This window comes from Centrocercus urophasianus, unplaced genomic scaffold, assembly GCF_019232065.1.
Source record: "Centrocercus urophasianus isolate 14NV4802_14NV808 unplaced genomic scaffold, USGS_Curo_1.0 seq_11, whole genome shotgun sequence".
Lineage (NCBI taxonomy): Eukaryota > Metazoa > Chordata > Aves > Galliformes > Phasianidae > Centrocercus > Centrocercus urophasianus.
The window spans coordinates 56,988,569-57,010,306 of record NW_024884253.1 but is presented as its reverse complement, the minus strand read 5'-3'; the positions used below and the strand labels follow the sequence as shown (position 1 = coordinate 57,010,306).

At 37.7% G+C, this 21,738-nt stretch overlaps 1 protein-coding gene across 5 annotated transcripts in view; it reads right to left on the bottom strand.

The window, feature by feature from the left end:
- The window catches only part of CARMIL1 (capping protein regulator and myosin 1 linker 1), a 173,526-nt gene that overhangs the window by 41,502 nt on the left and 110,286 nt on the right, over positions 1 to 21,738 (bottom strand). For all 5 annotated transcript variants that reach the window (XM_042808811.1, XM_042808815.1, XM_042808810.1 and 2 more), the window contains exons 19-26: positions 20,422 to 20,521; positions 20,281 to 20,335; positions 14,429 to 14,601; positions 12,068 to 12,136; positions 7,479 to 7,572; positions 5,257 to 5,355; positions 2,866 to 2,994; positions 2,496 to 2,627 (exon numbers count right to left, since the gene is read on the bottom strand). In XM_042808811.1, the coding sequence (XP_042664745.1) occupies positions 2,496 to 2,627; positions 2,866 to 2,994; positions 5,257 to 5,355; positions 7,479 to 7,572; positions 12,068 to 12,136; positions 14,429 to 14,601; positions 20,281 to 20,335; positions 20,422 to 20,521 (851 nt within the window). The remainder of the gene's footprint in view (positions 1 to 2,495; positions 2,628 to 2,865; positions 2,995 to 5,256; positions 5,356 to 7,478; positions 7,573 to 12,067; positions 12,137 to 14,428; positions 14,602 to 20,280; positions 20,336 to 20,421; positions 20,522 to 21,738) is intronic.

The window sequence follows — 21,738 nt, the reverse complement described above, 5'->3', positions numbered from 1 at the left end:
CATCCACATGTTCCTTGAACTCCTCCAGGGAAGGTGACTCCACCACCTCCCTGGGCAGCCTGTGCTACTGCCCAATAAACTCAGCATAACCTAAGCGTATTTTGGGCCACAATACTAATGAAGAGCCTTTCCAGCCCTTGTGGCCATATCCATACAGAGGATGAAGAACTTCCACGGTAACTGAACTAAGTAAAATACTAACAAGAATTACTGATATATTAATTCTTTTTGCAAAGCAGTGTCTAGTCAGTCTTGAAAATCACACTGCAGCAGAATGGAAATAAGGACAAACAGTTCAAACGCCGATTCTGTCCTTATAAAAAAATCTTCTCTTGCTTAAGCACCACTTGTCTTGCCTACAGGTTTCTCTTTGGCTTTTGCTGACTGAATAAGCCATCTCTGGGTTCCATGTCAACAGTGACACCAGCAGGAGAACAGAAATGCAAGAGTAATGCTACAATTTCTTCTTTGACCAAACTCAACACACTCTAAGATGGTGCTTGTCCTTATTCTACTTCTCCCTTCACTTTTCTTCCATTCTTACAGATAAATCACCTATTATTTACGTGAAAAGTTCTTCTTGACTTTAATCAATTTCCAAACACACTTTTCCAGAACAAAGCTATCTGCTCAATGTAGAAGCTAAAAAATTAAAACTCCATTTACAGCATATACAATGTTTTTACTCCTCAATATTATGAAGTAAAAGTACTTATATGAGCTCCCTTATCTAGCTTCCACATAATGCTTTGAATTGGCCTAAATAAGTGGAAGAAAAAAAAAATCCTAATCCACATTCAATATTTTCTGCACCATGTAAAGCTCTTAGCATCACCATATAGTTTAAAAGAAAACCTTTTAGCCCTGAGTGTAAAATTAATACAAACAGGCATTACTTTATAGAAAGAGCACTATGACCTAAGAGTCTTTTGTAAGGCACTTAAACTTTGCTGTAGAAGTCATAAGAATAAATGAAAAAAGCTTAGAACGGTAGTGCTAAAGTGCCTTTTGCTGTAAATGCGTAAAAACAAACAAAAGACCCATCAAGGCAATCTTATTCCAGGAGCAATATATAACACTCCAAACACTAAAAAGCATTTATTTTCCTTCTCTAAGACTCTTCAAAATGCACAGGATTTATTGAAGTGTGCGAGCTGTATGCAAAGGGTGACCTCTTAACATCTGTCCCAGTAACAGCCCAGAAGCTACACTGGGAAGAATCCTGTAGCTAAATCACTTTCATGTCCACAGAAATTAAAGATGTGAAAGAAAATCTTTGCCTTATTTCAATACAGTGGAGGAAGGGGAAAAAAATGCTGAAAATTCAGCACCATTTTCTTCTTCATTAACTTTTTAATTTATAAAACGTAATTAGTAATGTGGTATTATTAGTGTTCTTTATTACATTCCCTCTGACTAAAGCATTTTCATGTTGATTCAACTGAACAGTTCAATCTGCACTTCTGGATTCTTCCATGATCTGAACAATGCTAAACACAGGCAGATAGCTTAGTCAAACCTAAGTTGCTTTGAATTGTTTCAGAACCTTGTTTTTAGATTCATCAGCTTCCAGAAGATCCTGTAAGCTCCTCAAATTGCCCCAACCTACCTTGTTGGACAGATGCCTTTGCACATTCTGTATAAATGACTCTTCTTTATTTATTACACAGTAAGACACAACTGAACATAGAGATTACTGCAAAAGTGCTGCCTGAACTTACAGTTAAGAGTATTTAAGTATTTACAGATCAATTATGTCTATTTCAAGAATTGAGATTTAATGGAAGCTTGTGAAAGGATTTCCTGTGAAGCTGCCTGTAGAAATTCTTGAGGCACTTTCAATATACACAAGTTACCCAAACCCAACAGTTTAAGTGGAAATTCTGCATCCGGTTCAAAGTAGTCACTGGGATAAAAATTCTGCAAAGGAGCCTACAGAAAAGCAGCTTTCGTTTCAGTGGAATACCTTAAATTAAGAGCACTTCTCTCCAGGGCATAAGAATTTCTACAGTGCTTTTTAGACACCTTTATTAAAGGCCTAAGGAGCAGTCAATAACTCTTCCTGTCCTAGAAGATTCCCAAAAGAGACACATTGTGCCTGTGGTTTTTTCACAGAATCAAGGACTGGCTTGGGTTGGAAAGCACCTCAAGGATCATCAGGTTCCAAATCCCTGCACAAGCAGGTCTGCCAGCTGCTAGATCAAGTACTAGCTCAACTTCTGTCAGGAAAAATTCCATTTGATATAAAAATGATATGTTCCTTCTGCTATTGCAAGCACTAAAGTCATTTTTTCATTCCAACTGGGCAAGTAGCCAGATAATAAAGCACAAAGTTGTAAGAAACCAATAACTAAAAGATAACTTGTGCACAAGTATACTGAGAAGTTAAAAAAACAACCATAACTGGGTGGCATATTTGCATTTTTAAAATATCAGCAGACCTCAGACATTAATTATTCCTGCACATGAGAGATGGTAGAAAACCACCCACAGACCTTAAGCTGCTCATCCACAACCCTTGTGACTTCTCCAGCCATGGATTCAAGAGTCTCTTGGATTGGATTGGGAAGTGAACCATTTGCTCCCGCCCAAGCAGCTCCGCCAAGGTGGTACAGGTTTGGTAAAAGCTGTAAGACAGAAAGAATATCTTCAGAAAGCAGACTCTTCGCTACCTGTCTTCAAATCTGAACACACAGGAGGAAACTTCTCTGCTAAACTAAAGAATTTATAAATATTATCTGAAGCTGATCATATAAAGAAAATATGAACTTGTGACACAATGTTATCATAACCCCCCAAAAGGAGAAGGCTGCAAGTACATGTTGAACTACGCTCAGTATTATCAGTTTGCTGAGAAAGGCTTACTGTTTTGGAGTTCTTGGCATCTCGCATAAGCCTTTCTGCAGATTTGACATCTTCCTGTACAGCATCCACACCACAGTTTCTTAAGGAGTTGAGATGATCTTGCACTTTAACACATATTCTGTCAATCATCTACTTGAACAAAGGAAAGAAAAAAGACAAAACATCAGGATGCTGCTCAAATGCAAACTGAATTCAGTCCAGGTAGCAAATCAATACTATCATGATGAGATCTGAAGTGAAAATATAAAGATCTGGAAATGCACGATCAATGCTCAGAGGGTTTATCAGTGCTACAGAAAGAAAGCACTGTAACTCTTAAAGACACACCCAGATGCCAGAAAAATAAATCATTTGTCGTTAAAAAATATATTGCTTAGCATATTTCTCCCACAGTTACCTGTGGGATAACTACAAATAAACAAGAAGTTACCCATTTTAGGCTTTGTTTTGCTTTTCAGAGAAGGTTTAATGCTGAAATTCTTGCTACATATAAGCCTTAGCTTTGATGGTTTGCAAATTGTTAAGAAATTCACACAGTTAAAGAAAACTCTGACACAATCCAAACATCAACAGAGATTTTACCTACCTAAGCAAAATAGTATTGTGTAGGCTTTGGGGGGGTTTCTTTCACAATATAGATATTCCTAGTTGCAGGGGAACTAGGAATGCCAAAGCAAAAGTTTCCATCAGATCTTTCACACTGAGATAAAATGAACTTCATCTGCATTGATATCACATTTCATTCAACATGCTGCGAGGCTGAGGCAGATGGTTTATCTGTATCCTTACAAGGACCACAGAACGGCTGACATATTGTCAGCTTTGATTAAGAAAGACATAGTAGAGGCATATAATAGCCAAAAAGTATTTATTGGCCTGCATAGTATTCAGTAGAATTGTCTATTTGACATTTCAAAGAAAGAGCACATGTGTTATCAACATATCAAGCCTCAAGTTCTAACATCTTATATCATTATCGATGAGAAGTGAAATAATTTCACAGCATGCTCCTGTTCTGCTCCACATTACTCTTTCTCTTGAAAGGGTTTTGAGTGTTTTTTTGTAGAAGGACAAAAAGCTAATTAATTATCAGATAGTAGAAACTCTCACTGGGACAGCTGGACTGAAAAAAATACATACACTCTGGGAATAATAATGTATTTCCACTATACTAGGATACAGGACCTTTTCCAGCTCTCTTTTAAAACTGTTTTTGAAATCCATCCGCACAATGCACAATTTAATATAGAAATGAGTATTTTTCTCTACTTTTGAAATAAAAATAAATTTGCTGAATCCTGATATGCACGTGAAATTATTAACACAGGATAAAAGGTGGCACTGGAACAGATAAATGCATAAAGTAAAATGATGCTGCTCTTGCAGCTTTTAGTGCCCATACATCTCCAAGTACCATTTTCTCTGTTGAGAGGTTATAATATAATTTCAGCCTGCAAATAAAATTTTGTCCCATTAACTTTTAACGATGCAGGTAGAAAAAAGCTACTTGGAATTTAAATTCACCAAAAAAAAATGCAGACAACAGAGAAACATTACTGACTCAGCTGAAGAGCAAAATAAGTATTCTTCTCCTGTTTGCTGTAGTCTTCCATTTGAATGAGAACACAACTAGTGCAAGTAAATTTAAAGCAAAGGCTGTGACAGGTTTTATTTTGTTTACATCACCTTGTTTTTATGGTGTACTGGAGCTGATAACAGCCCTGAGAAGTACTGGTAAGAAACGTATTAGAACAGAGAGAATGGTGAGAACCACAGAAAATTCTAGTAGTTCTTTCAATAGAAGAGCAAACAGAAACAAAAAAACACAATCCCCTACAAAAAGACCATGTCCTGTTTCAGCAAACTTAGGTAGTGAAACTTCCCAGCTTCCAGCAGTATTTTGGACTGTGTCAGGTCACCTTTTCAGCAGTCCACAATTTAGAGTGCAGAAGTCCACGTTCCATTGCTCCCTACATCTAAGTAAAGTCTCCCAAGATGCTTGAAATTCTGAATGTCTAAGGTAGATGATGACTTGCTCTCTGGTGGTATCAAAGGGCATGCTTACATGCTAGCTCAGTGTTATGTAGAGATATTGAGACTCAGACACCGGAAGTGACATAGCCTTACAATGATGCCAGTCACATTGATAAGAGCTGGCTGGAAAGGTTAGACTTCAAGAGCACAAATTTACTAAGCCATTTCTGGTTCCAACAGCAGTTTACACAGAGACTTCTTAGTGTTTTTAAGACCTACCTCTTCCAAAAATAGCACCATTGATCTCGCTTATTTCCCACAAGACACATTCTGCTTTAAGCTATTCTGATGGAAGAGCAAGAGAATTCTGCCTCCATCCAGATATTAAAATCAGAGAAGTACCAGTTAGGAACTCACCTGCTGAGTGGTACTAGTAACAATGCCTTGCTGTAACCGATATGCTTGCTCCTGTAGGTACTTTCTGGTCTCATGATTACGAAGCAAGTAGTTTTCTATCTAAAAAAACAAAGCTAGATTAGGAAACTGATTTGCCTCTCTACATTATTTGCTTTCAATATTGCCACTGTATCTAACAGTAAAAACTGCTTCAGTATAATTTTGTTTGTTATCTACAAACCTTATTCTGTATGTTTCAGTGCTGGATAATCACATTGGCACGTATCCATTCAGTCAGCAGCAAAATATCACTAAAAACTGGTTTTGCCTGAGTTATTAATCTCTTTGGAGAATTTAGTAACTTTTAATGACAAAAAAAGTAGACACAGGTCTTAGGAATATATAAAGGGAATCTATCCTTAAAGTATTGTTGTAGAGACCATGACAAGAAAGCTAATAGACTTAGATTCAGTTGGCTCGCTGTAAAAATGTGGATTTAAACAGCCGTGTGGATTTCAGAGAAGATAAGTTATCTAAAAGCGCGTAAGTGATGCAGGAGCCTCAGTTCAAAAGTTACACTGAGCTAACGAGCCCACAAGTGCTATTCAGAAAAAACTGATTTCTACCCACAGCTGCTGGTCACAGCTCACTGCAACTTTCACCAGTGGTTACCACCTACCCTCAGTCAGCTTAATAGAATATGAAATAAGCCCTTAACTTGGCTCTGTCAAACTTAGCCAAGTCCAAAACCCTACAAGTAAACACTGCTTAAGGTCCAGAAAGAAACCTCTTAACCTGCATCACAGGCAAGAACTGGAACAGTCTGACCATGTCCCTTAATGAGGCCCTCAATAATAAAGCAGAGTTTATCAAGCTCATCCACAGTGTAAGTAAAGCATACTGTAGAGATACCGTTCCATCTGGTGCTGGATCAGATCCAGGAGCACTCTTATGTTCAAGCTGCAGTGCACTGAAGCTTGTGGGCCCTCCTGAGATGCCAACAAGCCAGTTGAGATGTCCCCTCACTGTGTTCCATATCACAGTTTGTGTGGTGTTCCTGCTTGCATAGGATTAGTAGCCTTCACAGCACTACTTCAGAAACTTTTTTTTTTTTTTTTTTTTTTTGGAAGAGAATTGCCTGATGCTGTATAAACAAAGCTTGAACAACACAAGTTTAAAGAAACTGAGGGCTAGTGTTAGCAACTTCGAAATTAATAAAAGTACTCTTTGAACACAATGCCTAATTAACACACAGAATAATATTTTTTGAGAGATACATTTATCATTTCAGATATGAAACTATCTACAATTACATTAAACAAGACGTAAGAAATACAACCTCCTGAACGATCCAGACTTTTTAAAGAAAAACTTACATCATTTACATGCATCAAAGAAAAAAGGGCTTAACTACCAGCACTTTTCCCTTTGAGAATCTCTTTAATGAGCATTTCTTTACTAATAAGGATCATAGCTATTGCTTTTTAATCGTAAATCTCTGTAATATCTATTCATATGGATTCTGTGATCCTACTCTGGTGGAAGGAAAACTACTCATTAAAGACTCATGAAGCATGTGTTTTCCAATAGAGCAGAAGGCTTACTTGGAGCTTGCAAAATTTACTGTATTAAAACTCATCTGAGAGTTGTATAGCCCATGCAAGTGGAACAGCTACAGATACTATCAACACCATCTACATCCAAAAGAACACGGTGCAGTTGTTAGTTTATGGCAACACAGTGTGTTAACTTTGTATGTATGATATAAAACACATGCAATAAATGTTTTTATTCTCCCCCAGATTTAAGAGCATTCTTTGTCTTGTATGGTGCCGATTGCACTTTTTATGCGACAGGAAAAAAATGTCTACCACTAATTCTGCACACAAAGAAATACAAACAAACAGATATGAAAAACAACAACAACAAACAGAAAACACGAGTTTCAGACTCTCCTTTCCACGCTTAGATGAAAAGAAATAAAAAGCCCAGATCACACTGGTTTGGTTATGACTTTTCAATACATGCCAATGCATTCCACCACACATTGGAACAGAAAGTTTTACATGCTCTTGCAGCACTTGATTATCACATATATGCTCGTGCAAATCAAACATTCAGTGAAATTATCCAAGAAGTCTTATTCAATCATGCAGAAAATCACTGTCACTTAAAAAAAAAAAACAAAAAAACAACCATGTTTAATTGTCTTTATTTCTGCAAGTGGTTGGTATGGGCAATACCTTTTGCAGTGCCTCTTCTGTTTTCTCAGGGTTTGTTTTCAGTGCTTGGGAAGCATCATTCATAGGTATAGGCATGAATCTCAAAGTATAATTTCTAAAGAAAAATTAATATACGTACATATTAGTAAAACTCAATCTAATTACTGTATCTCTTTACTGAGTATAAATTAGAAGGGAGAGAGAAGATGTATCCAGTCTGTCTGTAGAAGGCACTAAGACAATATTTTTTACATTTTTAAGTGGAATAATTGGAGGGGCAAATATGCTTCTTCTTTCTGCTTATGCTTTGACACTAAATGGAGGTGGAGATTTCAAAGTACACAAAATGCAGCTAAATGACCAATGCCCCGTAGCTGCCAAGGACTATGCTGTTCTTTGTGCCTTTGTCCACAAGGTAAGATTACTTTTTCCTATATCAAAACAGAACAGTTTCAGTGCCTACTGGCAATTCTATCAGATCTAAGCCTAAATGGAAATGTTCAGTGACAGATAAGACAGTGACCAAGCGAACAGGTTTTGAAAATTCAGTATTTAACAGCTTCCTGTGTTTATAACTATTTGAAGACACTTGCTGAATTATTAATAAAAACTGACAAAACAAGTGTGGCTTCTCCACACTGATCTACGCAAACAATTACTCCCTGCATTTTGCTTATTTGTTTGCAAAATATTTCCATAGCTACATCCATCTGCTGCAATACAAGAATAGAGTTTTATCTCAAGTCCAAATCGCATTTAAACTCTAAGAACATAATTTGGCTAGCATTACAGTTAAATTTAAAATGTTACATGCAGTGGTATCACCATGCGCCTTTTGATTTCAATAAAAGGGTGAAAAAGAGCAGAAAGTTCTTCCAAACCAGCAAAGAAATTATTCTATTTCCAATTAGTCTTCTTTTCCTGCAAACATCTCTTCCTCCTCCTTCAGCTGTCTGCAAACATCCTGCTAACCATCTGTTTCTATTCCATTCAGAGCTCCATAAATATGTTCAGAGTCCTCTATTTACGAGCACCTTACAGTTGACAGTTTCAGCTGAGCCTAATTCATTGACTTCACCAGAACCAACCCTCAGTAAATGCACTAATTCAAACAGCAGATCACAGAACAGGATCATAGAATATACCAAGGTGGAAGAGACCCACAGGGATCACCAAGCCCAGATAGGCTCCACACAGGAACACCCAAAATTCAAACCCTATGTCTGAGAGAGGTGTCCAAACATGTCCCTGAACTCCGGCCCCAGGCAGCATGTTCTGCCCTGTGCTGCAGACCCTTTCCTGACCCCCAGCTGCCCTCCCCTGATGCAGCTCCATGCCGTTCCCTAGGGCCCTGTCGCTGTCACACAGAGCAGAGCTCAGCGCTGCCCCTCCGCTCCCTGTGAGGAGCTGCAGCCACCATTCAGGCCCCCTGAAATACCCCCCCTGAGGTATCTCAGGGGGGTAAAACCTCATGCATTCAAACGCACCTTCAGCATTTATGGTGTTTAAACCAGACCTCCATGCTGTCTGCCCCAGCAGGACCATGCCTGGTATTACAGCAGAGCAGGTGTCTGTCCATAGCCCATGATGTGGATATATCTTAGTTACGGTGAAACTCCAGTATTCTATCATTTCCTATTCCAAGTGAAATGTAACTGTCTGAAGGACAGTGCTCTTTTTAACCACCTATCCTACTGATTCCTCATTGATACAACCTAATATTTTCCACTGAATGCCTGTGCAAGGCTTCCATTTCTCTTTCCTAACATGAACATAGTGTGTGGCATCAGCAGTAGACACCCACATGTGCCAGCAAGAAAGCAGCTGTGTGGAACTTTGCTGCCTGCCCACGTTAGCCCACAACAAATGTCAGAGAGAGGTAATTACAGAACTTGCTGATTGCCTGATTACTACCTGGCAGGTGGGGTATTTATTTAGATAAAAAGAAACAAAGGTAGATTTCCAATGATCTCTGCAGCTGTTTGACATTTAATACATCACATTAATTGAAATCTATAATTGCTAGCTCTCATGCCAGTAATTATATGCTAAATTCAATTTGTCAAAGGCTTAGTGCTCTGTCCATCTCCCTCTCTCACTGAAAGGGGGGAAATGAAAGACAAGGAGATTTCATGGACACGCAGTCAGAGAGGTAGAACATTCAAAGACCACTACCCAAGGAAAGCTCCATAACAGGTTTCCTTTGGACAGACAGCAATATACTGGAATGCTAGCCTATCTGCACCTAAAAATTAAGTACCTCTTAGAGATAAACATCAAGAATTTAAAGCTTAATTTCCATTTCAATCATTACAGCAATGTTTAACCATTTTTCTGCTTCCTAAAATACTCCTCCATTCTTTTTCTTTATATTCCATTTTTCTCATAATGGAATACATTTCTCTATCAAATCAATAATCCAGCAACATCATAATACACCAATGCTCTCAGCAAAACGTCTACATTTCAAAGAGGCATTCAGAGATTAGAGAGAATCTCTCAAACTTCTCTCTCTTCCTTTACATACAGCATATAACAACACAAACCCATTACTTCTCCTATAGTAACTTCTGCTCCATTCATGACATACACTCACTGCTGCAGAATGATTTTACCCTTTTTGTCCTTCTTAAAGGTACAATCCAGTAATGTCATGTCTCCTGAAATGGCACCTTTAGAGGGCTACAGAAATCTTTTCCAGCACCTCACATCAGCTGGCCGGGATACCCCTGTTATAACATTGTTATTGGCCAAGCTCCTGGAATTCCCTGCTAGGACCAACATTTCCACAAAACTTCAAGTATATGAAGAAAAACTGAGAGGAGGAGGGAAAAAAACAAACAAACAAACCAAAAAAAGGAATGTTCAGATTACCTAAGCCTGTTAAAAATTTACAATCCCTGCCTGTCTCATCCATTCCCCTCCTCAGCCTCATCACACTATGAGGACCTACTTTCCTTCTCTTTTTTGGATTGGTATATGATTATTTTTTATAAGAACAAAAACCAAAACAACACACACAACACATTCCCAGGCATCTTCAGTAAATTTCAATGTATTCTGAGCAACAGTTCTTTCCTATTGGAATATTTATATGTTTTATGTTATAATATGTATATATATTATATATATATATACATGTTTTATGTTATAATATGTATATATTATATATATATATATACATAAAACATATGGTGGAAGATACTCTGAATCTATCATTAAGATGGATTGTTTAAAGGCTAAGTCTTTTAAGCCAGCATTGACAGTCAAGATTAAACTTTTGTTGCTTGTGACTCAGGTTGGTTTATTATGAATGATTTTAATCATTTTAAAATGTCAGAGGAGATGTAAAGTGACCTCAGCTTCCAAGCTAAATAAATGAATAGTCACCTCAACAAAGTGCAGTGTCACAGAATTAGATGCAACTTTTTTTTCTGAATTTTTTTTTCCTGCCTAGATTACTTGCTTTTGCCTTAGGATTTCTCCTTTCTTTTTTATTTACTTATCCACACATCAGACAGAAAAGTAAAGTTGATGCTAACAAGAAAATATGCATACATTCTTTTCTACTAGACTTTCTCACAAATGTGCATGCTATTGCTTTCTGAAAGACAAATGCCTGCAAGCTGACAAATAATCTTTGCAAATGATTATTCGCTATTATCAGTGAAATCACTCCAAGATTATTTGCTTAATTATACACAATTTAAATAATTTTCCCCATCAGTGCAATCAAATTCATTTTGAAACAAAGTATAGGAACAACAGCAGTTTCATAAACCAAGTAACTTTATAATCTCTACATTGTTAGGACTAAGGGTGAAGACACTCCCCATGTTAGTTATATAGTTTTTCAACACACCAGAAATTGTCCAGAAATTAGCAATAGTATATTAGCATCACCATCTAAAGAGACCATTTGTTCCTGTCTGAGGGATTAATGATGTGAAACAACTGCAACTGCTGCTGAATTTAAATCTGTAATTTTTCCCTCTTAATAAACACATATTAAAAAAATATGATGGAGATTGAGGGAGATGAAAGTCATTGATCACTTATCATTGGTAACTGCTGCAGCTATGAGCGAGCTCAGGGAAGCAAGAGGACCCAGACCACAGAGACTAAAATGAACAAGTGTGGTCCTGAGATCATTGTCATTAGTTTCAACTTGCTTGGGGAATGAAAATAAAGTCAGACCACAAAGGCATACTTCAGTAATTTTCTGTTCAGCTTCTCTCATTGAGAAGAATGGAATTTTGGCATGCTATCAGGACAAGAAAAATTATACAAAAAAAAAAAAACCAAAACAAAACAAAAAACAAACCGGAAAAATGAAAATATTCTCGAATGCAGAAATTCAGTGTCTAGAGCAAAACTCAATGGTCTTAATGCTGACAGCAGAGGATTCATGAAAAGAGCACCAGAGTTTTTTCCCTATTTTTTGAAGGATGTGAAGTCACAAATTTTCCTTTAAACTAGGCACCCCATTACTTGAGATCATTCAGCATCTTCAGATGATACTGACTGCAGTGGACTGCAGCTGCTTCTAACAATCAGGATCTAAGTTGCTTGCCCTCCTTCATTGGTCATTCAGTTGCTTGAGAACTTACTTTTCCAGTGCCACAGCTATGTCCTGGAAGCCCTGAGCAGTGATATTGTTCTTGTCCCATATTACAGTTCTGAGAGGGGAAAAAAAACCAAGAAGTATCACACACAAGCCAAATAAATCTATACTGAAATTCTGTGTATTGAAATAACACAGTTGTATGTCCAAAGCTGCAATGGTTGCAACATTTTAAGAAACTGTCTTTAGTCATTATGCTAGAAGCTTAAAAGTGAGAGACAAAGATATTACAAAACTGAGACTCCCTTCTTCCAAGAGGACTATATGCTATATTTTCTATTAGTAATATCTGAGTATAACTGTTCTAAAATGCTGTTAATAGAAAGATTTGAATATCAGCAGGCCAAACACTTCAAGAAAAAGAAAAGAAAATTGCAGTACAACAACAAAAAAATTCATGATGACTGGTAGCCAAAATTTTCAGTCTATTGTACATTCAATTCTCTGCCCGTCATTGCACAGTTCCTACAGTTCCACATGCAATGTAACTATATATAGTTACATATTACTATATATAGTATATAGTATATACTATATACTATATATGCCATTAAATATATATGCCATTAAATTAGGTGCATAAATTGCAGCTCTTTGGAATAAACATTTGTGATAAGAGTGATAAAGTCGTTCCTCCCCCCCATCTTCTCCCCTAGTTTAGACCACTCAAGCAGACTGCCTGGCAATTTGTGAACACATGTTTAAAGATCTCATTAGCAGTCAGAAGAGACAGTCATGCAGATAAATCTTGCTTGTGCAAGAGCACTAGTTGTAGCTGTTCTTTAAAAAAAAAAAGAACAAAACAGATTTCTGGTGTTCAGAAAAAAAATTCTAGATGCGGGATTTCACAGGTAGTAACACCCTTCTGCTATTGCAGAATAATTCCTTTAACCCTTTGTTTTTCAGAAGATGGAAAGACGGAGGCAAGGAAAAGAGGAAGGTAAATTCTACACCTACTCTCCAAAGATCAAAAATGTTTAAGGTGAAGTTTTTAATATTTTCGTCACTGGAACAAGCATTTATATTTCTACTAGGACAAGATATTATAATATTTTAAGAGCAGCCAGTTACCATCATATTATCCAGATTGTTACCACACCACAGACTGACAGCTATGACAGTCAGCGTACTGTCTGTCTGCAATCCTGAATGCCCTCAAGGTTTTATTTCTTCAGGGACCAGTGGTCATTTCTGGTTAATACAATCCAGACACCTTAGTCACCTCTCCACTGTGTTCTTAACATTCTGGGAATAGCAAAGCAAACACTTATTTATTTTTTTAGTTCTTTCTGTATCTGAGCAGAACGGCCAGGACTGTTCTGGGGTAACAAACATTTGGGGGCCAGTCAGGAAGTTGGTTCTTCAGGTGAACAATACACCATGAAAGGTTCATTGGCATGGGCTGATAAGAGGAGTGATTACTGATTTTCCTGATGATGGTGGCATATTTAGAGGTTCTCAATTGAGATTCATGTTGCTTGAAGGTTTACTGCTTGCTAATTGTATTCAGGATAGAAAAAATGTGATACCCTGAAGCCATCAGTGCCAGTCATGTCCTAAAAAACAGTGAAGCTGGCAGGTGGATGAATATGCAGAGAAGAGATGCCGAGGTCCATCAGCACTAAAAGTGGGAGGAGAGGGAAAGGAGGGTTGATCCATGTTGCTACACATTCTGAATTCCACATGCTCTTGATTCTCTACAGAGATACTACAGAAGGCAAGGGATTGTTTGTTTTTATTTCCCTCACAAGTATCAGAATTTTCTCTGCTAGGAAGGCCTCCAACAGAAAAGAGAGTGTAGAACAGATTGGCTAAGCACTGGAAGAGGTTTCCCAGAGAAGTCACTGGAGATCTTCAAAGCCTACCTGGAGAAGGCTCTAAGCAACCCAGTATTAAAGTTGGCCCTGCTTTGAGAAGAAGGCTGGATTAGATGACATCCAGAGCTCCATACCAACTTAATCTCTCTCAGGCTTACAGGAAATTTAGAGCTGCCTTGTCATAACTGAAAGATACCATCACTTCATTGCACCTATGTGTTCTTCTGTCAAAACCACAGCCCCCTGTGAAATTTTGAAGTGGATGAGTAAATCCAATACTGTTCCTAATACTATATCATGAAAGCATGAAATATTCTTCCAATCAAATGCAAGTTTGATCCAGTTTCAGTTCTGGATGTGTTTTTGTAGAGAGAATCTCCATCTTTTCTTCTTTCTTTTTTTGAGAAGTTTTCCAAATGGAGACTCTTATCACTTGGCTTTCCCTGGAGAGAGAAACAGCTTAAGAATAAGCCAACAACTTCATTATTATTAAACTACTTTATCTTTTACTGCAAATATGTTTCCCTTACCTGAGCTTTGTGTTTATCTGTAGAGCTTTTGCCAGCATCTTTGCTCCCATATCACCCATGGCATTTCCACTAATATCCACTTTTGTAAGAGAAGTATTGCTGCCCAAAGCATTAATAATGATGGTGACCTCAGTCTTCAGCTTGGAATCTGCGAGGGACAATGACTGCAGGGGCTGTGGAGCATAGAAAAGGCACACATAACAGCAACTGATAAAGCATGCATATCCACAAAAGAAGGTCCCCAAATTCTTGGAGATGACACTGAGCAAAGAATGATTTCTGTGTTTGCTGCACATGTAATATATGGTGAAGTAGAAGTTAGCAACTTACTGCACAAGTGTCAAAGACACACTCACAGGTTAAGCTGCAATACCCTGAAAAAAGCATTAAGAAATAGTGACTTATTTTGTGTCCTCTTGTGAGATTTACTTAACCAGCACGCATCTCTTCCAGTGAGAAAGAACAATATCACTGACCTCACTCAGATTGGGAACTTTACACCAAGGCCCAATTAAGGTCTGAAACATTGTTAAAACAAAAACAGTTCACTTAAACTATTTTATTATTATTACTTCAGCTTTAGGATTTGGTTTTGCATATCTGCGTGTCTTCAACTAAAGGCACAGACATATGGAAAGGATGCCACAGAAAAGTGTAACAGGTCTGAAATTAAAAGCACTGAGAAGAAGGTCCACTAACATGAGCAGGCCAATGGATATTATTCACAGTGATGTTCTGACAACTGTGCTTGCAAAATCTTTATCCAGCTTTTTATTTACAAACACACATTGTTTGCCTGAAACAAATTACTGGGCTCCTGCAAATTCCACAATAAGCCTTAAGAAAAAATGTCTGTATTCGTAAGTAGAGTCTTTCCTCCAGTCTTAGTGTCCAATACTCACGAGCTGGAGCTTAAGAGCTACCATCTATCCACCATTATGTCTTGTGCATGATTACATCTGCTAAAATTGTAATTTGTCTTTGCTGATGTATGATAATGCCACAAAACACTTTCCCTTGCTCAAGCATGAGCTCATATGGAGAAGTGCATTGTCACTACTTAGGCATTTACCAGAGGATGAATTTTAGTAGCCTAATAAGAGAAAATCATCACCTCATGAGGATGAGTTATGGCACTAAATTAGATGCCTAAGGCATAGATTAATGTAAATTATACAACTAAACTACAGATGCACACCTTCCAGGATCCAAGGTGCTTGCATGGTACCTGCTATACAATGAGACTCTTGCTTCCAGACACTGTTGGATCACAGTGATAACCAAAAAGCTTTCAACAATAAGAAATGCATTTCTAAGTGAGGAAATACATAAAAATTTGAAGGCACAGCAGGTTTATAATTAAAAAGTCTAAGAGTAACACAAGCCACATGCTGGTTTTATTTTATATGGAAAATATTAAATTACTATGTTAATGCCCTTAATCGGCCTACGTTCCCCTGTTTTACTACATTACATACCCTAAAGAACATTAACATCATATTAGAAAGGTATTTTAGAGTTTTTGGCACACATTTGAGAAGACCTCCTGTGAGGGATTCACAGAAAAGCAGTAGCACACAGCACTTAGACACAGAAAACGCGTTAAGTTTGTGAAAGACAAGTTTCTTCTGCTTCTCTTATGTTGCTATAGAAAGAGCCATTCCAGTAACTTTGCTGCAAGTGCTCACTCTCACATATCAGATTTTCTAAACCTCAAATACCTTCTCTCAGGAAAAGATTTCTCGCTCTACTTAATCCAGTGCTCCTACAAAACAGTATATGGTCTGGAAAGACTTCTTCACTGTTCAGCAAGGACTGTCATTTGTACATCGTTATTACTACATAAGAAATGCACTTAAATTACCATTAAAAAAAAAAAAAAGCTTGCTATATTGGCAGTGTCTTTAAGTAGGTGAGTTACTAATTTTCTTGCATAGCTACTCTTATCATTTACTGAATGAGCAAGGATAAAATTAGACTGATTTAGTGCCCAGAATGCAAACCACAAACAGAACATAAACTATGATTTAAGTCAAAGGCTACTAAATACTCATGAAACTAACTGACTGCCACATGAAACACACAAAAAAACAATACCCCACAAACATTCATAAAATCCCTTAAGAGGCCAATTCTTCAACAATGAAGAGAAAACTGAATACATTCAACACTGTAATGCTTCTCCACACCTATGCACAACTGACTACCCACTCTAAGTAACACTACACCTTGTACCTGCAGCCTAACAGCATCTTTGCAAGAGAAAAAGTGCAGAGTATTGACACAGCTTCAGACATCTCTTGCTTCTTTAATAAGAATGCATTATTATAGAATTATAGTACAGCATCTAATTAAATAGGGAAGAAACAATAATAAAAATGAAACAGAAAGCCAAAGCCCAGAAACTTCGATATTACATTATCGTATAAACACCAGGGAAACTTTGCTGTTTAGGTTACTAGCACTGTTTTTAAATTGCTTAGATTTACATTTGTGTCTAATTGTATTTTCCAGTCATAAACCCAAGCTATTGATTACGTAAATCATTTTAACCATTACTCGTATTAAAACAGCAATGGATCTATTTTAAGCATGGGTAAGTATATGAAGAAGCATTTGGTGTATGACTCAGATTACAGTCTCTCATTCCAGCTTTCCACACGAATAATGCACGGCTCCCTGACTGCAGCAGCCAGGCAGCGTGTGCTTTGGGCAGCACCATAATCTGCGCTCTTCAATTCCATTGTAACTTTTTAATGTCCTGTGGCAGTAAATGCACAGTAATGGTAGAGCAAGGGCCACTTCCTTTAGGATTCAAAGCTGAACCAATATAGCTAGAAACTTAATATCATTTTCTAAGCATTTTCTAAGTACTATTCCTGCGTGGAGCAAGAGACATACTAGGCAGCTGTCTGCAATATATGCTTTTCCCACAGGGCTACACAGTCTATGCTCTCAATTATTTGCCTGCCAGGAGGTATTTTAGATTGATTTTAGTATCAGATGAGATAGAAAGAAACAAGATGCCTTCACTGATGAAGATTAACATGAGACAAGAAAGCAGAAAGACAAAAGACAGGGTAATAGCAATAGGATCACATGCTATATTCTAAAGGTTAATGCAAGACAAAAAAAAAAACTATTGGAGGACTGCTCTGAAAGTAATGCCTCATATTTTAATTATGTTGCCCCATGATGTCAGAGGTGGATGCTGGTGATGTGCCAGTAGAGGTTGAACCTTCTCACCAATATTCCGTTACATTTTGTTGTCGTTGGCAGATGGCAGCAGAGAAGTCTGACAGAATGGAAGTGCACATGGAGGAAAGGTGTGCCATTTAATTCCTCCCTGTGGAAAAAATGGCATTCACTGACATTCACTGACACTTGCTGAATGTTTATGGAGACCAAACAGTGGATACGAGCAAAGTGAAAGCGGAACTGCATGGACGATATTTTCCCAGCAACACCACTGCAATAGCAGCTGTGAAACAGTGGGTCACCTCCATTGGCACGGACTTTTAGGAACACAGCATGCAGGCTCTTATTTATTGTTGGTGAAAATACTTAACTAATGGTGGTGGACCGTGTTGAAAAAGAGTGTTTCATTGCTAAGAATTTGGTCTATCAAATAGTGCTAGTGTGCTCTGTTGCTGTTGTAGTTTCCATGCAAATAAACAGAAGGTGTTACTTTCAGAGCAATCTATGTAAACTATGTTTTTGGTGGATTAATTCACTTTAACATTTTGAAAGCAGGATGAAAATAAAAAGCATGTTTGCCTAGGTTAGCTCAGCAAAGACATTCCGAGAAGGAATTACAGGAGCCTGATTGTGGAAAAGGTAGGAAATAAAACAATGGTTTGCATTGCTCAGAAAGTACAAAGAAAAGGAGCACAAAAAACCTGAAGCCGATGATGCAAGAGAGGGAGAACCATGAGAATAATACATCCAAAATTTAACACTACTTTTTACGTGTCCTGGAGGCTTCAAAATTTGAATGAAGTTTTACTTTTGTGCCTGCATATTATGAACAGGATTGTCATATAAATAGTACGAAAAAATGCACATTTGAAAGAAAGTTTGGATGCTGAAAAGAGGCAGTGTGCATTGAAGGGGTATTTCAGAATATAGCATACGTGGGAAGAAATTCACCTGCAACAAAGCTAATGGATGAAATTGAAAAAAATGTAAATTTATACTTGCTTATAACTCATCTGATTTGGCACAACAGTCTTAAAGGATAGCTGCTAAAGAAAGGCATCAAGGCCCTGGAGTGTGTTCAGAGAAGGGCAACAAAGCTGGTGATGGGTCTAGAGCAGAAGTCTTACGGGGGGCTACTGAGGGAGCTAGAATTGTTCAGTCTGGAGAAGAGGAGGCTCAGAGGTGATCTTATAGCTCTCTACAACTACCTGCAGGGAGGTAGGGGTTGGCCTCTTCACCCATATATCTAGCAATAGGACAAGAGGAATGGCCTCAAGTTGTGCCAGAGGACATTCAGGTTGGACGTTAGGAAATACTCCTATGAGAGAGTGGTCAGTGCTGAAACAGCTGCTTAGGGAGGTGGTGGACTCACTACCCCCAGGGGTGTTCAACAAGCAGTTAGATGTTGTACTGAGGGACATGGTTTAGTGGGAAATATTGGTGACAGGTGGAGGTTTGGACTGGATGATCCTTTCTTGGAGGTCTTTTCCAGTCTTGGAGATTCTACAGTTCTATGACTGTATAATGATTTACCATGAGATACAAGGCAGAACAGAGAAAAGTCCAAAGAAAAGGAGGAGATGATATCTGATGAAAGGAGATGGCTATACAATCCAAAATTAAAAGGTGACAGTTTGGAACAAGAAGTAATACAGAGATCTACCAACACGCTTCTTAGGAAGAATGATACTTCACTCTCCTTGTGCACACAAGAACTTACTGCTTTCATTACTGCTGCTAACTCAGAATTAGCCCTGGTATTCATATGCAACTCTTCACTGCAACACACAGACATCCCGCCTTTAAAGAATGAGAAAATAGGCAAAGAATCAAGAAAAAATAGTACCTCTAATACCAATTATAAGGATGTGGGGAGGAGAGAGGGCTGTTTTAACACGTTACTTCAAAACAGTGACAAAAGATGAACACAGAATATGGGTCTAACGATCTCATATGGAAGACTTTAGGAATCCCAGTGAAAAACATTCCACTGAACTGTAGGGTATGGACACAGATAGTAGGAGAAAATATGAAAGCAGTGTCGACTGTGAACTTGGAAATGGGACAATAAAGACAACACGATTATCAGGTGCTAAGACCTGGAGTCTACAGCTGTTTTTGGAGAATGAGGAAAGCAGAGGAGCTTGCACATTATTTGCAAGAGGCATGAAGGAGAAAGAAAGGACTAAGAATGATCACTAAAGTTTGACAGGCATGAGAGTGTACAGTGGTCAGGAAATAGCGCGTTTTATTAACTAAAATAAATATATAAAATAAAATAAATCCACTATTGAGGGAATATCACCACCCAGAGAACACTAGCGTTGTAATATCCTATCAGGACACAGAACTTTTGAAAACTTGAATGTACATAGCTGTATAATTTCAACTTAAAGCAATTTAGATTAAACACATCCAGCTGTTTGGAATGAGTTGCTTTTCAACAAGCACAGATCCTAAGAAGCATGTACCTACCCTCTACACATAATTCAATTTATTGAGGGCAAAAAAAGTCACCACGATGTGTTGGATGTGTTTGTTTAGGATCTTGATCAAATTTTACACAGCAAGTTAACACAACAAAGGAAAATTATTAGAAATAGGCTCTGAAGGTACAAATTACACATGATGGTATTAGGCAGAAAGATACTCACTGAATCCTCGTCTTGAATCATCTGAACTAAATTATCAAGTACTGGAGTGAGATTTCTGAGGGAAGAAAAGTTAGGAAGATGATGAAATCAGCAGCTTCTTCTCATTACTCACTGTATTATTTAAAAGAAAAAAAGCCTTACTTGGATTTCATGTTGTTAAAGTTTTTGCCTAATGCCAAGTGCCTTATTGATCGGTTTTTACTAAGCCAGACTACAAGGGTTGAGAGGTCAGATTCTAGGCCTGTAAAGAATCAGATCAGATTAAGAATTAGAACACTTTTCCACAGAAGTCCCAGAGAGGGACCAATTATTAAAACTAAATTCATTCAAGTAATCACATCAGTGTACTATTTCAAAGAGTTCTAGATAAGTTTCTCTTCTTCTATTCATATATTTCATCACTGTTTTTCATGAAAATAAATGCATCCTTGTAAAACAAACCTTTTAAATCTCTATCCTAATCAGCCATTGAAAGCATCTCTCAGACAGAAAGAGAAATGTAATCGCCTATCCACAGTCCAGTCACTTGAGAAATTCCTTAAGGCAAACTGTGAGCTCTGTACCAATAAGTACCAATAAGATCTCAAAGCCTGCAGATGCAGAGGTTAACATAACAGGCTATGAATAACATGATTTAAAACAACAAGCCAAGCTTTATTCCATTACTGAGTAAGAAAAATAATTTGCTCTACTACTGTATTCCCAACCTAATGTTAGGTTTGAAAAGTCCAATAGATAGATTACTAACAACTAGAATCTAGATCCATGGAATAACTTCAAAGTCAAATATCTTTATATACTTACAACAATTGATCTCTTTACATAATTTGACTCCATAACCTCCTAAAGCTTTCCACCTGCCTTTCTGGCTTTTCAGCTGTAATGGGAATCTGAACTAGTTCTGTATTTGGCTGTCAGAGAAGCCAAGACAGCTAGGTGAGTTCTCCTGTTCCACACATCTACAATTTGAGTTTGCAAGACCAGAAGCCAGTTGGTATTCCCAGCTAGAAAACACAGGGTCTACAAACCACCAATAGTCTAAGACTTTTACAAAGAATCAAGCTCTGATCTGAAGCTGGTTGACCACTTGCTCCAACTTTTATTCTCTTACTTCTTCAGTGTCACAGCTTGACTCCATTTCTGGTCCTCCTCCTTTTACTACACTTTCATTTCCCGTTTAGCTTTTCATTCTCTCTTATTTAAACCCACTTCAAACAAAATCTTGTTAATATGATGCTTGCTTCCTTCAATTTATTCTGTCATGTTATACTTACTTCGAACAACATAAATTTCTGAAGGTAGAGTTATTCTATTAATATTTCTTATACACTTTATAGCAGTGCCACTTCCTGACCTGTGACTTTTCCATAACAAATATGGTCAATAATCATAAATCAAGCATAACCATCCTTGATTGCATTTTGAGCTGAAAGAAAAGACATCTCATTTTTGGGACCT